The sequence below is a fragment of the Manduca sexta genome, chromosome 16 (assembly GCF_014839805.1).
Source record: "Manduca sexta isolate Smith_Timp_Sample1 chromosome 16, JHU_Msex_v1.0, whole genome shotgun sequence".
Taxonomy (NCBI): Eukaryota; Metazoa; Arthropoda; class Insecta; order Lepidoptera; family Sphingidae; genus Manduca; species Manduca sexta.
In genome coordinates, this window is record NC_051130.1 from 9544118 (window position 1) to 9565025 (window position 20908).

General features: G+C 34.4%; 2 protein-coding genes across 2 annotated transcripts; both read left to right on the forward strand.

Moving 5' to 3' along the window:
* Nucleotides 1-1867: 1867 nt before the first annotated feature.
* On the forward strand, nucleotides 1868-18236 carry LOC115446502. Its single transcript, XM_037439188.1, has 19 exons — nucleotides 1868-1966; nucleotides 2327-2497; nucleotides 4266-4507; nucleotides 5715-5832; nucleotides 6318-6388; nucleotides 6979-7103; nucleotides 7704-7836; nucleotides 8120-8235; nucleotides 9223-9376; nucleotides 10538-10672; nucleotides 12350-12563; nucleotides 13000-13127; nucleotides 13485-13708; nucleotides 14188-14268; nucleotides 15854-15888; nucleotides 16260-16330; nucleotides 16531-16673; nucleotides 17481-17592; nucleotides 18073-18236. The coding sequence occupies exons 1-19, from the start codon at nucleotides 1918-1920 to the stop codon at nucleotides 18139-18141; spliced, it is 2391 nt and encodes a 796-aa protein (XP_037295085.1). The 5' UTR covers nucleotides 1868-1917; the 3' UTR covers nucleotides 18142-18236.
* Nucleotides 18209-19903, forward strand: LOC115446503. Its single transcript, XM_030173171.2, has one exon. The coding sequence runs from the start codon at nucleotides 18225-18227 to the stop codon at nucleotides 18978-18980; it is 756 nt and encodes a 251-aa protein (XP_030029031.2). The 5' UTR covers nucleotides 18209-18224; the 3' UTR covers nucleotides 18981-19903.
* Nucleotides 19904-20908: the final 1005 nt, after the last annotated feature.

Below are 20908 nucleotides of genomic sequence, written 5' to 3' on the forward strand. Positions count from 1 at the left end.
GTAATGAATTTGTTTTGTTTTGTCTCGATTCTGTGTTCGAATAATAAAAGATACAAAAATATGGACAACACTGGGTACTTACTACTTATCTACTGCATCATTAAATAACTTGCGTTTACTACCTCATTGCCGAGAAGATGATGAAAACTGTGAGGAAACCTTTAACCTGTAAACATGAGATTTCTCTGATAACTTTTTATATAATTTAATAATAATAAGAGCTAACTGGTCCCTTGATGGTAGGCACATCGACCGCTTATACACAATAGCACTTTCAGAAAACACTACGCGGCACATCGAAGTACTTCGAAGTATGTAAAGACTTCCAAGCATATTTGCCATTTGTACAGGACTTAATTACACAATAAAATAGTGCAATTTATAGTACATACTGATGATATTACTATTTTTGTACGTATAACAATAATTTTGTATACAATTTTCTTAATTAAGCTATTTGGCGTTGTATGAGCTATGATCAAAGCTAATGGACATGATATAAATTCAGCTGAGGTTCATTAATGTAGTGGCAAAAACAAAAGAATGTTATTAGTATAGTCACGCCTAGATTATGTGAGTAATATTTTCTACTTTTGTTCTTGATTAATAAGATAATATTTTGCGGAATAAATTAACATTGTTGGGCTATGTTAATGATACTAAAATATAAAAGTTTGTGTAGTTTACTTATAAAATTGTAACAGGTCGATTTCTGTAAATTATAGATATTAAAGAAAAAAATATATGGGAGGTCTTTATTAGAGCAAGGGAAGCCAAAACAACCGTTTTTAGGAATTTTGCTGTCTTTATGTTTCTACACGCTTCATGTAAAAACGAAATACGTGGATTTGAATGCAGTGTTCATTGATATATTGCTAGAGGTGTAACTAAAAATATAGACTCCAATTTACTCCGGGAAAAACATAAAGCGGGACTTTTATCCTGGAAAAACTATTTCACGTGGACAGAACCGCGAGCAAAAGCTAGTCTATCTACTATAATAGAGCTTTGAACTGAACGAATGAAGGTTCGGACTTAAATGTGGGAGCATTTATATTTACTAATTAAGGTATTCGTTGCTCTTTGTATTTGAAATTGGAATCTCGAGGCTATTCTATTTATAACTAACAATGTCTATGTATAAAAGTAGCCACATATCGAGCTGTGGTCTACATTCTCTATGTCAAGAATTCGTCGCCTAGCAACGGACATTATCAACAAAACAAAGTCACACTAAGTATTCAAAGTGCACTTGTTTTGTTTTTCTCGAGTGCGAATGTGATCTAGTTATGTGTGACATCATAGCTAAGACGTCAGTGTGATTGTTAGTGGCTATTAAAATTAAAGCATAAATTACTGACGTCATCAGTGTGATAATTTGAGTTTATGGTATTGTTAAGAACCTTACCAATTAAAGAAAATTAAGAAATAAAACCGGTAAGGATTGTGTTTTGATTGGTTACTTAAATTATTTCACCTTACCATACCTTAGGAAGTAATAAAATTGCGGTTTGTTACAGTTTAGGACTCAATAATAAAGATCATTGGAATTTGTTTTAAAGACTAATGACTGTATTACACTATAATTCAAGTCTTTGAATAGTAGTTTTTTTTTATTTCTATAGAATATAATATTACTGTTTTTAAAAGTTTAACAAGATTATTGGCAACCGTGTCTCCGCTGGGATTTGAACCCACTTGCCCTAGCCCCTACGAGCGTAGTGCCAAATGCTTGTCCAAAAACCTAACGTTAGATATCAGCAATATTTTTCTTTAAAAATGGTCTCTATTGCAGAAAAGTCACTAACTCGTAACAATATGAGATGCTATTTATTTGTAGCTCTTATTATTTTCACAAAAGGGTTTGAATTGCCAGAAACGTGTAAGGTAGACCAGTATTATGACCCCGGAGTTCTGATGTGTCGGTCTTGTCAAACCAATGCATCGATGGTGCGGTCTGGTGATGGTAAGTTTTTTTTATTACTTACATTGAAACTTAACTATTACGGGGTTTAAACAATTATAAGGTCATTTAATATTTTCATAATTTATATCTTTGCTGTTAGTATTACGGATGGTTATCTATTGATATACTTATTTGATTCTTTAATTGAAATTCTTTATTTTGTAATTTGGTCTAAGGGCGACTTCCACAGGTTACTTTTTTAAATACCACAGCGTTTAAAAACAGCTATCGTGCTAAATCAGATTTTAAGAGTCAAAAACGAAAGTCTGAATATAACTGTGTTGTAAACTGAAAATCTGACTAAGCCACTAGGCTAAGTTTGTTCTAAACGATGTGCGTAATTAAAATTATATTTCTTAGGGTTTGGATGTAGTTGCGCGGAACATAGCGTACCAGCTGGTATAGGGGCCTGTAGATCATGCAATGCCACCGCGGTGGTGTCCGCCGATGGGACCTCGTGTGTGCCGAGGAGGTGCCAGGTCGTCGCCGGGAAATTTGTATGCAGGAAATGTCCTAACGATTTTGTATCAGGTAATACTTTTATACACACACACACACACACATTTCACGCATTTATCGCCGAAGGGTATGCAGAGACTCACCCGGGGCAACCAATTTTTCCTAAGATTGTTTCGTCTTATGATATGAGGGCGCCAGCCTATCGCCATATCGGGCACAAATTCCAGACTTCGGGTTGATACTGAGCAGAAAAACCCAAATATCACTTTGTCGGAAATCGAAACTAGAGCGCTGCCGTACCGGGCTTGCAGTACAATTACGTCACCGAGAGAGTCATACGTTTATAACAATAATTGTTATTGTATTCTGGCGGTATTAAGCGAAACAACTTTAAATAGTTAATGTTAATTTATTTATTTATTTAGCAAGCATTACATAACATGATATTTACACAAATATTTAATTGAAATATGTTACATAAGAATATCTCTTTACGAAACATGATCTCTGTATTATATAACGAGTCAAACCTTGCAAACATTTGAGAGCATTAGTGGTTATGAGGTCGCGCAAATATTTGCCGCGGGTGCGTATAACATCTCTTTCACTACTACGCATCTGTCAAGCTTTGGACAAATTTACCCTCTAGATTACATTTTGAAGTATTTACGGGTTGTTATTACTCATTTATATAATATATTTTATTGTTTGTTTTATAAATTTAGATGTAAATTTTGTTACGTAATAAACATGCTTTCATATTATTTGTTAACATAAAGTTAATACAAATTAGACAATACCGCTCTAAGTTTCCGGTTTTGAATCCTTGGTCTGACAAATGATGGGTTTTTATATTCAGTATCAGCCCGGAGTCTGGAATTTATGCCCGATATGGCGATTGAATCACCCAATATCACATTAAGAGATGATACACACATGGCATAAAATGGCTGTCCTGGTAACACCTCCGTCTATATATTTCAATTAAATAATATATCAGCCCTGTATTACTGTCCCATTGCTGGGCACGGGCCTCCTCTACTACTGAGAGGAATTAGGCCTTAGTCCACCGCGCTGGCCTAGTGCGGGTTAGTAGACTTCAGATACCCTCAAAATTTCTATAGATTATGCAGGTTACCTCGCGATGTTTTCCTTCAACGTTAAAGGGAGCGATAATTCACAAAGAATACACACATGATTTTAGAAAAGTCAGAGGTGTGCGCCCATGAGATTTGAATCTGCAGACATTCGTCTCGGCAGTCCGTTCCGAACTCAACTAGGCTGCTGCCGCTGATATTTCGAATAGCTTCTAAAAATAAGGTTACGCGAATTTAAACCTAAACATCGTTTATAGCAAAAAGATTGGAAAAATATTGTTTATTACAAGATTCCCGGAGGAACGTCAGTCCATTTCCGGAGCAAAATGCAACGATTACATCCCGATTCGATTTGAAAAATATTGAAGTTTAGTCTAGGGCAACTCCAAGGTAGTGTAAAAATCATGCTGCCGAGGTTAAATGAAGATGAATAATGAATAAAAAAATAAATTATAAAAAAGACCCATTTTAACAAGGAAGCGTAACATAATTCTCCCCCTCGCTACCTTCTGGTATATGGGATAAACCTTACAAGTTTTAGGCTCTTCGGCGACCTCCACTATAAAAGCCGCCAGGGGCGGGTTACCATTGCTGAGATATGAAAAATATATAAATTGTTATTGTCCAGATAGTTCGCCAATGCACCCAAATGGACTGAAGTGAACACTTATCAAATTACAGTTGCTTATTTGCTAATCTTATATTGAAATCAATCGATACAATTATAAAAGTTTACATTACAGTGACCCAAAATTTCGACGGATCACCAATGAAAGAAGTGCAATGCGTGAAGTGTGCGCGCGGGTACAAAGCTCAAGGGAATATTTGCGTCAGATGCGAGGCTTGCACTTGTAATAAGGATCAAGTCGTGGTTAGGGGCTTGTGTGTGGCCAAGAGTTTTGTGAACAACCGGCCGAAGTATGAAGAAATAGTATTACATCCTACGACGTTGCTCGATGTCGTTAAATACGAGTATTTGTGTGTTGTAAGTTTTCTGTTTACAGTTGTAAATTAATACTTAATTCCTATTATCTTAATACCACTGCCACACTTTCATTAAGTTTATTGTTAACGCTTGCATTAAAATTCGTGTTACTTAGCGCCTTCGGCTCGGGTGACAATATTCGGCGGGTGAGAATGTCCTACTTTTCTCCCTAGGTGTGTAATATACTATTAGTGTTGTATGGCTTATTTATCGAGGGATGCTGTTTGCTATATGTTATCACGCTAAGACCAATAGGACCGAAGCATTAATGAAAAATATTGCAAAAACGGAGTAAATTTATTCCTTTTGAGAGCTTCAGTTGTATGCGCTGCATAAACGGTTAAGTTACGCTGTAGTCTATAATTGAATACCAATATGTCGTTCTAGACATTTTATAAATGCAAATAAATTATTCTAAATATTTACATTTCACGAAGGTAATAAGATTTAAAATTAACATTTATCTAAATCTTTATTTCACTGTGTATAATTTATTTAAATTGTCGGTCTTTTCAATTTACATACAAACGCTTTTGACGTTTGATTATTATAGGAGCTTATTGAAGTCTGAAGGCAGGTTTACATATTTATTCACCTGTCGCCAGCATGAATGGATAATCAAATTGAAAAATGTACGATTCTAGAATTAACCTCTGTCACGACAAAAAAGGTGTTAAATGTTTGTTTTAAAAGACCTTTTTTCGAGCTGAATGATGTTCGGTTTATGCAAAGCGACTGGTAAATAGTCAAAAAAGTCTTCTCAGGTTCTTGCATGCTAATGCAATAGATGAAGTACACGGATTTTTTAAACTAGCTTTTAATTGTGACTGCTCGTGTAAAAATCCTTTCCATAGATAAAAGTTACACTTATTTACTAGTGTGGGAATTTACTTATACGAAATTATTTATATTTGTATTGATTATTGTTTATATTTATATTATTTTCCCCAAATCTGTTGCATTTTAGCCGTGACTAACTAATAAACATTCACATACCATCACAAATTTTAAAATAATATTTTATAATATAAGGTAGTAGAAAAACGATGCGTTACATATTTGTATTACAACCCATTTGTACCACTTGAAAGAACGTAAAATAATTCTAAGAAATTAAGAATGACGTGTATTGCGTATCATAAAGTAACGGAGTGACAGTCACAAGTGTAATAAGTCAAGTAACATCGTCAAGTAAATTTGTTTTTAGCAAAACGATACGCGAGCTTGTCGCTTTTTAGCGAATGAATGTGTAAATAATTTTTACACCATCGATGTTGCTGGACCGTGCAGATTATGGCTGCAGCCGAAACTGACGCTTCCATTGGGTAAATATACCTTTTTCTGTAGAAGAAACACTAAGTTTACGTTGTGTTGTGGTTTGCACCAAGTCACAACATTATTATACAGCCGGGACCAGCCATTTTTTATTTTTATACTTATTATTATTTGTAATTTAGGTACATTATCTTTGTTTTTGTTACGACTGTGACTAATAAATTGTTTTTCTTTTCTTTCTTTCTAAGTTCATCGAAATATATAGTTCAAATGAATGTTATACGCATTCATTGGCAAATAAAGATCAAATGTATTCTTAAGAAAATAATTAATCCGTCATGTCAAAAACGTATACAGTAATTTAGAGCTTAATTAACTTTAAAGTCAATCAATTTAGATTTTAAATTTAACCCGAGTTTTCAAATTTTTCATGGGTACGGAAATAATTTCGACTAAATGTGGGTGAAATACTTGTGCATCTGTCTAACTCTTCAGAGAAAATACGAGAGGTTACCAATATAGTTATATTTTGCAGCTTTGCCACAACTGACAGTGGATGTAAAAACTTACGACAGAAATACTGGAGTTATTCTACCTCATGGCAAGGTAAGTTCATCTCTTTAACACAATTATAGAGTAGAATATCAAGATTCTATGATAGTATAAATATTTTATAACGTGCATAATAAATTTCTTCTTATAAAAGGAAAATTGTTTGAAACATGTGTTTCAAACTTGAGTTCTCGATCTGTAAACGAAATTTTTAAAATTTAAACTTCTTTTTTTTACATTTTTATATATATTTAAAAACAGGGATGCATATAAAAATATTGAAAAAATATGAATCACCTTCCGATGGCGAGCCTCAAGACCTAAGCCACCGGAGGAATTTCCTCACAATGCGTGCTGTGTCGGCCAGTACCTTCTCCATCTCTTATTATTGTTATTGTCTTTGACTTTACGCTATCAGTCTTGTTTGTAAAAAAATCTCAAAACTATGCTTAGTTAAAACACAAATTTACTCGAATAGCTAGTAGTCATACCCCGCATCTTGCCTCTTAATAAGGTTTAATCTAAGAACCGGTGATGTTTTTGACAGCTATTTAAGGAATTCTTAATCTTCTCTTAACGCTAAAACAAGTTAATGATAAGACTGTATATTTAAACAATTGTGTGACTAATTTGTTTATTTTTAGGATACAGTTTTTATATCCGTGGCGTTACATACATCGGATGGAGGTTTTAAATACCTTCGAGAAACGAAACACAAAGCGTTGTCATGTTATTTACCAATCGCAATAAAAATTGGCACGGATTTCTCGTAAGCATTTTTATAAGATTAGTTATGGTGACGAATGTAGAAATAAAACTAGTTTTAGAATTTTATCGCAGTTTTTTTTACTTTTGAATTTTCTTCCGACGCTTTGAAGATTGCAGCTTTCACGGTCAAGGGGCGGACTGAATATTATATAACTATTATATGACTATAATAGCATATTTAAATATAAAAAACCGCGATACAATTCGAAAGCTAGTTTTATTTTGACACTTTTATCAGAAACTAGCTTTAGCTCGCGGCTTCGCCCGCGTGAAGTTTTTTTCCGGGATAAAAGTCCCACTATATATATTTTCCCGGGATAGTAGCCTATAACCTTTCTAGGGTCTTATACTATCTCCATACCAAATTTTGCTTTCTTATACCACGTCTTATGTCACGTCCCGTTCCTGTGGGAACGGGATAAATCCTGTATCCTATGTCCGTCTCCTGGTTCTAAGCTACCTCTCCACCATGTTCAGCCAAATCGGTTCGTCCGTTCTTGAGTTATAAATAGTGTAACTAACACCACTTTCTTTTATATATATAGATATATTTGGTAAGTACTAAATTTTTATGTCTATTTATATTCGATATTTCTTATAGATTTGACTGCGAAATTAATTTATCGGAAGTCAGCTTGTCGAAGTTGAACGGAACTCTAGTACCGTATTTACATGCAGACGAACCAAAATCATTGCCGGTTTCTTTGATAAAACCAGATGGTCACAATGTTCAGGTAGGAAAATTGAAATTCCTATATATTTTGTATCTGTATATTTTATATACTTTGAGCTATTCGATATTCGAAAAAATAATATTGTTTGGCATGCTCTACTTAAAAAAATATTTAAGTGTTGAAGAAACTAGAAATACTAATAAAGTTAGTCACCCAAAAAAATATAGTAACTTAAAAGATTATTAAAGCACTCTTCTTTCAATGTCATAATTTGATTATATAAATATTAATAAGTAATAACTTCGGCGCGCCTTTTTAATTTTGTTTTATTATTTGATTTTAGAGAGGAACTTGGCCGACAAGCCAATTTGGACGTTATTATATAGTACACAATGCTGTTTCAGTAACAGCTAATATAACGAACACGATATATCTACGTACTCTGACATTTAAACTACGGTATGTTTTGTTAAATATTTTTGAAACTTTTATACAGGTATTTTTTTTTTTACATTTTGTAGTTTAGTACGAATATGATGTATGTAGGATTGTATTTCTGATTGAGAGACTGATATTGCATTTGCGTCGAATTCTATTAGAGTATTAGTGGCATTAGGGCGCGTGAAATTAAAATGACTTATTACTGATAATTTTTTATTCTACATCTACAAGTTGAGTAGCTTATTATAAGTATTATTAACATAATAAGTATGCTCATTTAGTAATACAATGTCAAAATTACTCTCTATCATTAATTACTTTACAATGTCAATTTACATGTTGTCCATTAGATACATTAAAAACACTATTTAAATATTTTCTACACGTCAGTGGTGAAGGGTTCATAATACCCGATTCTTGCCGCTTTCTTTTTCGTAATTCATGTTAAATCTAATGATGATTAGAACAATTTGCAGGCCGCATTTATACATATTAGTACTTATAATGTGTCGCGTTCCCTTTTGGAAAATTTCCCTTTTCACCACTAACTCCTAGTATTCACACAGAAGTACCTACATAGTTCGAAACGGTCGGAGTTTGCTTCGAATTGTCGTTATTCTTACAAGGACTTTGAAAGAAAACTCACTAATTAAATTCACAAATAAGGCCAACATTGTTTCACTATCAAAGAAGTAAAGTTTAAGAGTTTGTTTTACATCTTTGAAACCACTGGCGCAATAAAAAATATACTATAATATGTGGAAGTTTGTAATTGGCGTAAAGTTATTTAAGTTAAAACTTATTTTGTAAAATTAGTCGTAAGCTCCCCGAATACCTAACAAAAATAAAACTAGAAAGGTATATTTTCCATTAGTAACGTAGGTTATTCGTTGTTTGTTATTTATTTACTTCGATTAATTATTTACTTTTATTTCTGGAAATAGTAACTGACACATAAATCAATTTTTTAATACATCAAATTGCATATTTTTTTCCAAACTCTAGCATTGAAAGAGACAAATACAGCCTCGGAGGATTACGAGTCCGTATAGATATAGAGGCTCAATACGACAAGACGCTCCGGATAGAGAGTGAAGTGATCACGACTCTAAGGGTCCAGCACGAGATGCCCGGCGCAGGGCTGTTCCGCGCTTTGGAGGTTTGTGATCGTAGGGTTACATGTTAATGATGCTATATTCCGTAGTAGATATTGGGTCATAAGGCCGGTTTCAGACGATGCTATAATCCCTATAGACATTGGGTCATAAGGCCGGTTTCAGACGATGCTATAATCCCTATAGACATTGGGTCATAAGGCCGGTTTCAGACGATGCTATAATCCCTATAGACATTGGGTCATAAGGCCGGTTTCAGACGATGCTATAATCCCTATAGACATTGGGTCATAAGGCCGGTTTCAGACGATGCTATAATCCCTATAGACATTGGGTCATAAGGCAGGTTTCAGACGATGCTATAATCCCTATAGACATTGGGTCATAAGGCCGGTTTCAGACGATGCTATAATCCCTATAGACATTGGGTCATAAGGCAGGTTTCAGACGATGCTATAATCCCTATAGACATTGGGTCATAAGGCCGGTTTCAGACGATGCTATAATCCCTATAGAAATTGAGTCATAATGCCAGTTTCAGACGATGCTATACTCCCTATAGATATTGGGTCATAAGGCCGGTTTAAGACGATGCTATAATCCCTATAGAAATTGAGTCATAATGCCGGTTTCAGACGATGCTATACTCCCTATAGACATTGGGTCATAAGGCCGGTTTCAGACGGTGCTATAATTCCTATAGACATTGGGTAATAAGGCAGGTTGCAGACGATGCTATACTCCCTAGTGTAAGGATCATAAGGCCGGTGAACCCTACGTAACCGTACCACTTATCCCTTAAGTGGTGGTAGCGATAACATGTTTTGGCCCGAGATAAAAAAAAGTTATATTTGAAACTGGACTTGTAATTACTATGGCTTAGTATAATAGGAGGTTTGTAGTTTCAACAATATAGGCTAACAATGCATTATACCTTTGAACCCGGATTTCTTAGTTTATTTAGTGTCTTATGGTAAATGTAAGTTTGATTCCCAAGTTGAGCAATTAAATATTTTTTTTTTAACTATAAAAATATATAATACGTTTTCAAATATTATTGATACCTCTGTATTTTATTTAATGTGAGTAATGCACGTCATTTCCCTATTTAGAACCAGACTTTGTCTTATCCTTTCACCATGCATTATGCGTTTGTTTTCAAAATAGTTGTAACCAGTATACTGAGAATTATTTCGGTTTTTTAGATCTGGGCTAGTGTTCTAGGCGTTCTATCGTTGTTATACGCGATGGTGCAATACCGCAGCGTAGTGCGTAGAGGCGGTCTGTACTTGGCTGCGCTGCCGATACTATGTGGTGCTGTTGCTGACATGCTGTTCTTTGTAAGTATTATTTTATTATTGTTATTTTTTTCTTTATTATTTCATCATTACAAAATGCTATTCAGGTATAGAAATGTATTAAAGAGAACGACGTCTGATGTAGTCAAGGCTTGGGTTTCAAGATTTTTTTTTTATACAAGTACGAACCTGATGGTAAGTGGAGTGGGGTCTAGTAGCATGTCGACTGATGAGAGATGTTTACCCCTTGGCAGTCGATACAATTATGCCGGCCTGTTGGAACCGAATGTACACAGGCTGATCCCGGAACGTGACACACTTACGTGGGTAACTATGGCGGGTTTTAACACCTTGTGTACGGTGGTCGTTATCGGGGCGGATATATCGTAAATTATATCTTACCAACCGTACGTCTTACAGAGTGGTTCTACAATATTTTACTGTTTTAAAAATCTCTCTCTATTCTCTACCATTTGTATTACAATATATGTAAGCAAAGAATGAAACAGCTCTTTATAGAATCAAGTGGCATTTTTTGGAGGAGGTCTTCATCCGTAAAGGGGTCTTATAGATTTTTTTTATGATAAACCATAGTCATAATAATATTTATAATTGTTTATATAATGTAGAATAAAACAATATTTATATATAAACTCTTGCAAGACATATAAGTTTTTTTTATTTAATTTATTTAAGCGGCGATAGCCTAGTTGTGCGTGGAACGGACTGCCGAGACGAATGTCCGCAGGTTCAAATGCCAAAGGCACACACCTCTGACTTTTCTAAAAAATCATGTGTGTATTCTTTGTGAATTTATCGTTCGCTTTAATGGTGAAGGAAAACATCGTGAGGAAACCTGCACATCTGAGAAATTCTCTATAGGAATTTCGAAGGTGTGTGAAGTCTACTAATCCGCACTAGGCCAGCGTGGTGGACTAAGGCCTAGTCCCTCTCAGTAGTAGAGGAGGCCCGTGCTCAGCAGTGGGCAAGTATATCATACAGGGCTGATATTATTATATTATTATTATTCATTTATTTAAGACATCTTTTGTATTATAATGTTTGCAACATACTTTGACCCAATACGCTTCCTATTCTATTTGAAGGCAACTCTCTCAACTACTCCATTAAGCGATAAAAGCATTCACGAGTCCGCATGCCAATCTATCAATTTACCCGGACTCTATTCTTATTTCTGATTTTAAAACTGTATCGTGGTATTCAATGAAATTATATTGATTTTTTTAAGTATGGTTGATTGAGATATTAAAAAAAATTACCTATGATAGAAGATTTCGAACGGTGTTTGTTTTTTTTTTCACATAAAACTGGTTACAATCGAGTTAATATAATTTGCGGCGTATGAAGACTTTTAACATAATTATAACCCAAAACTTGTGTTTCAGAATTATTGTTAAGTATACACGAGAGAACATAGTGTGGTCACTAATAAGAACAGGAAATTTTATTCTCTATCGATCTGTATATTTAAAATTTCAATAACGTTTAAAAATGACAAAGATGGAAAATTATTTATGTCGTATAGATCTCAGTAGCTTTATTTTACTTTACTTTAGACACATCAATTTTAAAAGTATCTGTCCAATAGAATTAATTATAATTTTCATAAGAAAAAAAGGGAAACGTTAAAAAATATAGATATGGCGTTACCCACTTCTTAGTTTGACAATTTATGCTAGAATCAAAACTGGTTCGCAGTCTATTTGGCTCTCTATTCTCCACGCGATGGCTGCAGAACTGAGCACGTTTGGGTTGACCCTACCACCGTCCAAGCAAGAGGAAAAAATGATTAAGGCGTTTATTTATACAGCCGTGTCATTGAAGCTTGTGAAAGCGGCTTGGGTTAATTGGAATCAGTGCCGCTGCGACATCTTCTTTCTTGATTGGTCTGAATACAATTCTCCTTGGAAAGGTAATTATCTTTCTTATTTAAATAGCTTGTGATTCCGTCTATACTGTATCAATTATATTAAAGAATTAAAAACAGCACACATCATCTATCCCCGAAGAGGAAGGCAGAGGTGCTATCAGACCACCCACTGTCCACCAAGTGTGTTCTGACCTATGATAATAGGAGCCGAACCTATCGCCATATCGGGCAAAAATTCAAACCCGAGACCTCAAAACTGTGATATGATATATTTGTATGGTATGCCATGCAATACAACTATGACACCGAAGCAATCAGCTCGTTATATCCAAAAGCACAGCTTTATAAAATTACCAGTATTAGGTACAAATTACAATTATACTTTTTCTACAGAGTTTTAAATCGTAAACCAATTTAAAACATCATTATTAGTTACAATAATTTCTAGTCCAAATAAAAAAGCGCCTTTTCATTACAGATGCACCAGTCAGTGATAATTCCAGTAATTGGAAAATTTGCTCGTTGGCAAAGGAATGGAGTGTTATGCAGACTAAAAGAAGAGTATCGCCAGGCTATGTGATACCTCTAGCACTTGTTATTCTGCGGGTAAGTGGGACAAATATTTTCTAAATTACAATGGAATGGAGTAAAAGTAGATAAGGCATTCAGATTCAGATTAGTCTTGGCCCTCGTAGGTTAATCTTAACTAGAAGGTGTTTTTAGTATTCATCGATTATTAGCAGTTGCTGGGTAGATAGCTATGTACGCCACTTCACCCTCGTTGATTTAGATTTTAGCGTGTGACGTCATAGCATTGTATTTCTCGCTTATTTATTTTTGGTACAAAATAGCAAATATCGAGACATGGAAAGTCGAACGTTAATGATTTTATTATAATTTGTATATATATAAATACTTACTTCTCTATATATTCATCTGCATATCAAAATAATTGGTCCTCAGATAATGGATCCGTGGTACTCCCACTTCCCTGCAAGCGATGGGTACAGATGGGGCATAACAGCTCTCGCCTGGTGGTCATCATATATAGCTGTACTGTTATCTCGATGGTTGAAGGACAGATTCCTTGGTTCACCAGCCTCTGTGCTCCCTAACACTTGCTCCGGCGTGGGAATATCCTTATTAGTGTTTCAAGAGGAATATCATGCTCATTATGTGCACGGAAGGTAATTCTATTAATTCGAAAGTTTGGGAACGTTTGAATGTTCAGAGTTTGGAAGCGTGTTAAGATTAAAAGTGTTTTAATATTATATAGAGCAGATATTGGGAAAATTGTCATAGAAAAATTCTACGCCCATGCGATAGTTACTAAATCTACTTAAATAGCAAAACACTTATGTAAAATAGTTTATATTGTTCCATATCATGATTTGCACCTTTTTAATGCATATACTTTCTGTAAATATGTTATTTGTGTATTAATATATAAGGACGCTGTGACGTCTCGTAGTACGGGCATTTTAAATGAAACCGCGATTTATTACCTATGGGTAATAACATTTGGAGCACAAAGATACTGAAGTCTGGTCTATAACTAACTATACTATTTAATGTCCTTGTTTAAGATTTATTCGTCGCAGTATTTTATTAGAAAAATTTTACCTTTAAATAAATCGGAAGCATTGGTTTTATTCTTATTTTTTAGGAACGATCAATCTAAAGAATTAAGGTCAACAATGGTCGGACAACAGGCAAGTTGTCGCATCGTGTGTTCACCGCAGTTGAGGTACGTGATATACTCATTATTTTCTTCATTTACTATACGATCGATTAGTCATGGCCGACTTGAAGTTTGGCACAAGTAACTGAACGACAATTGTTATTATAGACTTAGGTTCAGATGCAGAGAGCGGGTGTTGTGACCTAACTTCAAATAATATTTCCAACTCCTCCCTGTTTTCTATTTGATTAATTTTTTGATAAAGACAGATAAGTGTTCTACACTGCTTAGTCCATTGAAATGTTACATTTTTTAGGCCTTACCTTGCGTTTTTTAGAGGACGCAATTTTATTTTTTTGAAGTGTAGGGGGGGTCAGTCTAAAGCTAAAACCAAGTTTGTGGGGTCGCCACCCTTGTCCCACGGCCGCCATCTTGAAAATAGGGATTGAAATGGTTTTACGATGTATCTCTTAAACTATTTATCTGACAAAAAAAATGTATATACATTTTATGTTGCAAATTAAATTCTCTACAACTTTGGTCTAGTAACTTTTGTCGTAGAACTATAAATAAAAAAGTTATAAGCGAAAATGTTAAGAAATTCAATGTTAAGCAATATCCATTGCAACGGCATCAGAACGTGTGTTTATAAGGTTAATAATACTTTTTTTTGTACTCTCATTAATACCCAAATACCCAAGGGACCATTAGGGAACAAAAGAACATCTGCCTGCTATTATTATTATTTCTAACCTCTCTTATTCTAAGAATAGCTGATAACTACTAGACCAAAGTTGTAGAGAATTTAATTTGCAACAAAAAATGTTTATACATTTTTTTTGTCAGATAAATAGTTTAAGAGATACATCGTAAAAACCATTTCAATCCCTATTTTCAAGATGGCGGCCGTGGGACAAGGGTGGCGACCCCACAAACTTGGTTTTAGCTTTAGACTGACCCCCCCTACACTTAAAAAAAATAAAATTGCGTCCTCTAAAAAACGCAACCCCAAATGTAACTTTTCAATGGACTAGCTTGGTGACATAAAAAGCGTGCTACTCAGGGCCGTAGCTAGGGGGAGGGGAGGGGGAGGCATTGTGGGGCAATGCCCTACTTTAATAATCAACAAAATTATACATAATTACTCAATCAAAATATATGAACCAGCGGGTATTTTATTTCACGATTTGGAAGTTGGTCCCATAGTAAGAGAACTGTCTTTCGAGATTTAAAGGAATTTTGTTACACGCTGTATATAACCCCAACAATTACGCAAGTATTAACCTGACGCACTGACGTTTACAAGCCAAGAAAGCCAAAAATCGATTGACCAGATCAGATCTAGTAACATTTTTACTTCCGACCTAGCTGTAACCACTGCTGCCCTATCTTAAATTCAAGTCTAGCTACGGCCCTAGTGCTACCACTGATCCTGGCTTACAGGAGTTGTAGTGGTGGGTGTGAGGACAGAATAAACCCATCATCAGCTGCAATGGGATATCTTTGGCGTGTCCGTATAACGGTGGGACTTTCATACCGAAAAGGGTCTTTGTCCCAGGAAATTAACGCGGGTACAACCGCAAAACTAATTAAAGATAAATAAATCACATAATTTAATATAAACTGTGTAATTGTTCAATTACGTTTCCAGGGCTGTGTACAAACAGTTATCGACGTCGGAAACAGGTGATTATTAATAATAACAGAATATGAACGTTATTACAGCGTTGATTAAGTCGAGTCTGGAACACGTGCGCGTAAACAAGTCATTAACAGCATCCATTACATCTGCACGTTAATTAATCGATTTGATCAAACAAATTTAATATGCATGGAAATATTTGGTATCGCAGATGATTTAAAATGCATGTTTTGTTACAGGATTATGTGTATTTTTTTATATGATAGGTTTTTTTTTATCTATTTGGTTCAGCTTTGTTGATTCTATCTTGGTATTCTTACTATTACTTTTTACTGTCAACATTGGATTCGGAGTATACATTTTTTATCGGTTATCGTTTAATACATTAACTAAAACGCAAAATCACTTTTTACAGCAGGACATTTAGGTTTAAATGAAACGAAACAAACAGTTCTATCGAAGTTTTTCGCGGCTTTTTTTGAACGTGTGAGTGAGTATTCATTTACTGTAAATTAAATTAAATTAACAATGCACAAAAATAAACAATTTTCATCCTAAAATACTATCTGAGATGGTTTATTACATTTTTTTTTATTTATTAATTTTTCTTGTTCAACATTTGTGACATCGTTAAGTCGACATTTTTTTGTCGTAAGATCTATATTTAATTTATTACTAATTTACAGGCGTTAGACGGGCTCAGTTGGGTCGCTAGCGAGCGGACCATACTAGAGAGATTATTCGACATCGAACTAACGACTAGAGAAGCTGGCACGACCAGCACCTTGCTGTACGATGACAATGAGCCATCGTGTTTCGCTGTCACGTGGTAAGCAGTTCCGGTGGCAATAAGGAAGGAAATAAGTCGATTGCTGCAAACAATTTGGTCCTCAATATACATAGTGGACCCCTGTCGATTATTGGTTTATTTAAATGTATACTATTGTAGTAAGCTGAAGAGATTTTTTTGAACGTGTTAATCTCGGGAAATACTAAACCTACTTTGAATTTTCATTTTCACTAATAGGAATTTAAATCCCTTCTGAGTGTTATGGACGCCTTTTTATCTCGGAAACTAATTTATCCTGTAAAAACTTTTTTACGTAGGTGGAGCCACAGGCAAAAGCTAGTAGATTATAAACGAAATCATGAATATCGCACAATGTTTAAAGTTTGAAAATTATGACCATCATGAAAACTATTAAAGTATATTCTCTCTTTCTCGAAGAGATCTTTAGATACGATCGAAGGATTTAATCAATTCTTTATGGTAGGGTATTTACACGCCTCTGATTATTGATCATTCGGGGAAATCCCGTTATAGTCCTTTATTTAGCGGATCGCGACTGTAGAGGTGTATAACTTGTCATTTTGTAGGTTTCTATAGATACGAATACTTGAACTTCGTGGGTTGCTATATTTGAAATAGACCTAATTTTGTTACTGTATTCGGGGAAGTCCCTACATCCTCTTAATATATAAAATAATGTATATCTTAAATCTTATGTGGGCCCTATTCTATTTATTCTTATATTATATTTATTCGAAACTTTTTGTATAATTTATGTTTATGTATGAATTAAGTATATTATGTTTATTTTCTAAGCTAAGTACTAATTCATTGTCTTTTTTCAAGGTGGGGCGAAGAATGGACTCTATGTACGCTTGACGCGATGATCTTCAGCTGTGTTTACATTGCTGCTAACGATGTTCTATTGGCTGCTGTAATCACACTCACTCTTTGGCAGGTTATTTCCAATTACAATTAAGTATTAATATTTTAAAAAATTGTTCTTGTTCAACATTTTGTGACATCGCTAATTCGATATTTTTTGCCGTAAAATTTTACGATAGTATTAATATAAATTCGTGAAGTTACATCTATTATTTATTCTAAAACTTTTTCGTTCTAGGAAATATTTTTCCGCGAACCACAACTAACTTGCAAAGATTTACAATCAACCAACAGATAAAATCACATTTCTAGAAATCTTATACATTTCTTTTAAATTGACTGACAAACTTCCGTAATTCCAAAAGTCGTCCATAAAAAGTCAACAAAAAGTTTGAACTTTGTTGCGCACACTTTCAAGGAATATTGTAGAACTTTATCCACCAGGCACATCGGTACCTACTGATCTATTTGTAAGGATTCGTGAAGGTCACGAATGTCTGTAACTGATACTTTGTTTTATCGAAAATATAACGTACCTACGCATTTGTTTCAGATAATGAAGTTTCTCAGAGAGTTGTTTGGCGAGAGAAATTTAAATCAAAATATTGATTTGGAAACATAAGTTATTAGGTTGGAGTTTATTACCTGTAGAATTGTATGATGTAGTAGATTCTGTTAAATAATTGAGTTTGGAAAGCGTAAAACATGTTGAAATTGGTTCTGTGTTTAATTCATGGCTGCAATCTTTCTCAAAACTTTGAAGGTAAGGAAATAGGCAAAAGAACCTTTGGTCGTTTTTCAAGTGTTCTTGATGTGATGGAACCAACTACATGTAAATTGGATGTAGAACACACTAAATTAAATCGAAGACTTTTCGATGAAACAAGCGACTGTGAAGATCCCACCACAGAAGTAGAAATCACTACTGTACCAACTACTACTGTCACCACTCCAAAACCAGTCACTCCCGAAGGACCATTTTACAACTTCATACTGAACATCTGTGAAGTTATTCTAACAAAATTCCAATCCAGTAGGATACCTAAATACTTTAAAGTATTGAACAGAAGTCTCCGCGGACTTGGATCGGGTTATTTAATGAGGAGATTGTTGAATAAATTTCGAAGAACTTTGCGGACGCTCTCTGATTTCAATGGTCGTATTTTGAAGTTAAAAGTTGTTGATTTTCTTACAATTTTAGGGAAACGAAAACCTAAATCTGACGCATTCTTTCATGCTACAAACTCTATATTTAACATTTGGGATGATAACAAAATGGATGAATACATTTACGTGTTGAAAAAGTATGGTAATGGAATAACTAATCGTATAGGCGAGAGGACTCGGAATGTATTCAAAAAATTGATATTTCGTACATATTACAAACAAACAGATAGAATAAAAGCGGACATACAATATAAATTCAAGCTGGCAATAGTAGAGTATATGGAAAGTCGTTAAAAAAAGGAATTAATTAATTGACTTTTGCAAACCGGAAAATTGTTTTACCTTGCATGTTTAATCCATTTCTTCAATAGTACAGCCATGATCTTGAAATACATTCTCGCGTTATCTTTTATAAATTTAATTTCGCCTGTAAGTATAAGGTTTTCACACAAAACACCACACGAGAACCATCTACCATATTCAGTGGAAATAAACGATTTGAAAAATGAAGGAATCTTCCAAAGGTTCATCAGACACCTTTTAGACTTATTATCGATGGACTTCCCAGAAAGAAAATTGCTCAGATATTGTCGTGTATTGAACAGGGAGTTAAGGAGCATGGAATTCAAATACACAAAGGACTTAGCAAAACTGTTAAGGCATTTATCAAGAATGTATCGATCGGAATTAAAAAATCAGTTACTTGAATACAGAAAGGAGTTGAACCAAAAACTACCATACAGAACGGAATTCTTGAAAGGGATGGATGAAGTGTTCACCCTGAGAGAGAACATTCTGTTCGATGACTACATTTACGATCTAAGGGATTATGGTTATGAACATAAATTGTACATACATGAAGAAACTCGTAAATTATTGCGAAACGTAATACTTGAAACTATTTATAAATTAAGTCCGAGAGACCAAATTCAGTTGGAAGACAAATTGAAAAGAGCTTTGAAAGAGCGGAAGGGATTGTCTAATTTTAAATTATAATTAATAATAATAAACGCATATTTTAAGGCATATTGTTTATTTTTATGATGATGTGGCTCAAGCAAATTATTAACTTATGTAGTAACAATATTCCCAGCAAAAATTTGCTCAATGATAATTATTATTGTTGGTAAAATACGTACTTGTTAAAATCATTTGCTTAAGTAATTGTTATAAATACGTTAAGTAAAATAATGGTAAATAAAGGATTTATAAAAGAACTATTTTTCTTTTATTTTGTTTAAATAGGTACCCAAACTTTAGAAGCTCTTAAATTTTTTAATGGATTGGTAGGTAAATGGTGTCTTAAAGAAACTAAAAATATCGATAATTAGATATAGGTAGGTACCTAAGGTCAGGAGGCCCTATTCCGTCTATTGGAGCAAGTCTTTATAAAAAGAAAAAAATATAGGAGAAAATCCGTCTATTTGAAATTACGGGCATGCATAGGTAAGAGAGTCAAAATTCCATATTTACTTATATGGCCGTCAAAGCTGTCTTTGATTAGAACGCCCGTGATTGAATAAGATGGGTATATCTCTGTAGAATAGGGGTCCCTGACCTTATATAACTTTCAAATCGGGGTAAAAGGTACCCTACATAAACCGTGACAAGAGGAGGAGGAAACTTTTCAAGGAAGGCAATACAAGCCCATTTCACATCGTCCTAATTCCATTATCTCGTTTGCTAGAATAAAAAGAGAGGGATTCTACCATCCCCGAAGTTTCTACGTAGGGCAGACCGAGTAGGAGAGTTGTGGGTAGGATTCTCCGACACAAGGAATTTCGGTAGGTAAGTATCCTTCTGAGGTAAATTTTTTTCATATCCTGAGGAAGGGGGAAATGGGCAAAAACCAATCTTACTAACCAAACGAAATGTAATAGCAACGTAACTGTTACTAGTTTCCTACTTATTTTATTCACTTAAAAATTGTATATGACCGTAGTATTGCAACGTACGAGCTGACTCTTTTGTGCTAGAGACAAAACAGCTAGCAGCAGAGAATATAATCACGACGTTGCTAGCAGTCGATTCTGATACTTGGAAAACAAAGTCAATTACCCAAATTCCAGACTATAAGTTTCATGATAAAAGTAGAAAATATATTCTTTGTAATTATTCTAAAAAAAATAAATAAAAAAAAGCTAGGAAAATTACCTTCTAGGCAGGCACCTATAAACAAAATTATCAATCATTTTCAAAGTAAATATGCCCATTGTATGTTG

Bases quoted from the DNA above. Each gene is read 5' to 3' on its own strand.
- LOC115446502 (XM_037439188.1), top strand. From the start codon at position 1,918: ATGTGTCGGTCTTGTCAAACCAATGCATCGATGGTGCGGTCTGGTGAT. The intron at 13,128-13,484 runs GTAAGTGGGACA...ATTGGTCCTCAG, and splicing joins TAGCACTTGTTATTCTGCGG to ATAATGGATCCGTGGTACTC. The intron at 14,269-15,853 runs GTACGTGATATA...TTACGTTTCCAG, and splicing joins GTGTGTTCACCGCAGTTGAG to GGCTGTGTACAAACAGTTAT.
- LOC115446503 (XM_030173171.2), top strand. From the start codon at position 18,225: ATGTTGAAATTGGTTCTGTGTTTAATTCATGGCTGCAATCTTTCTCAA.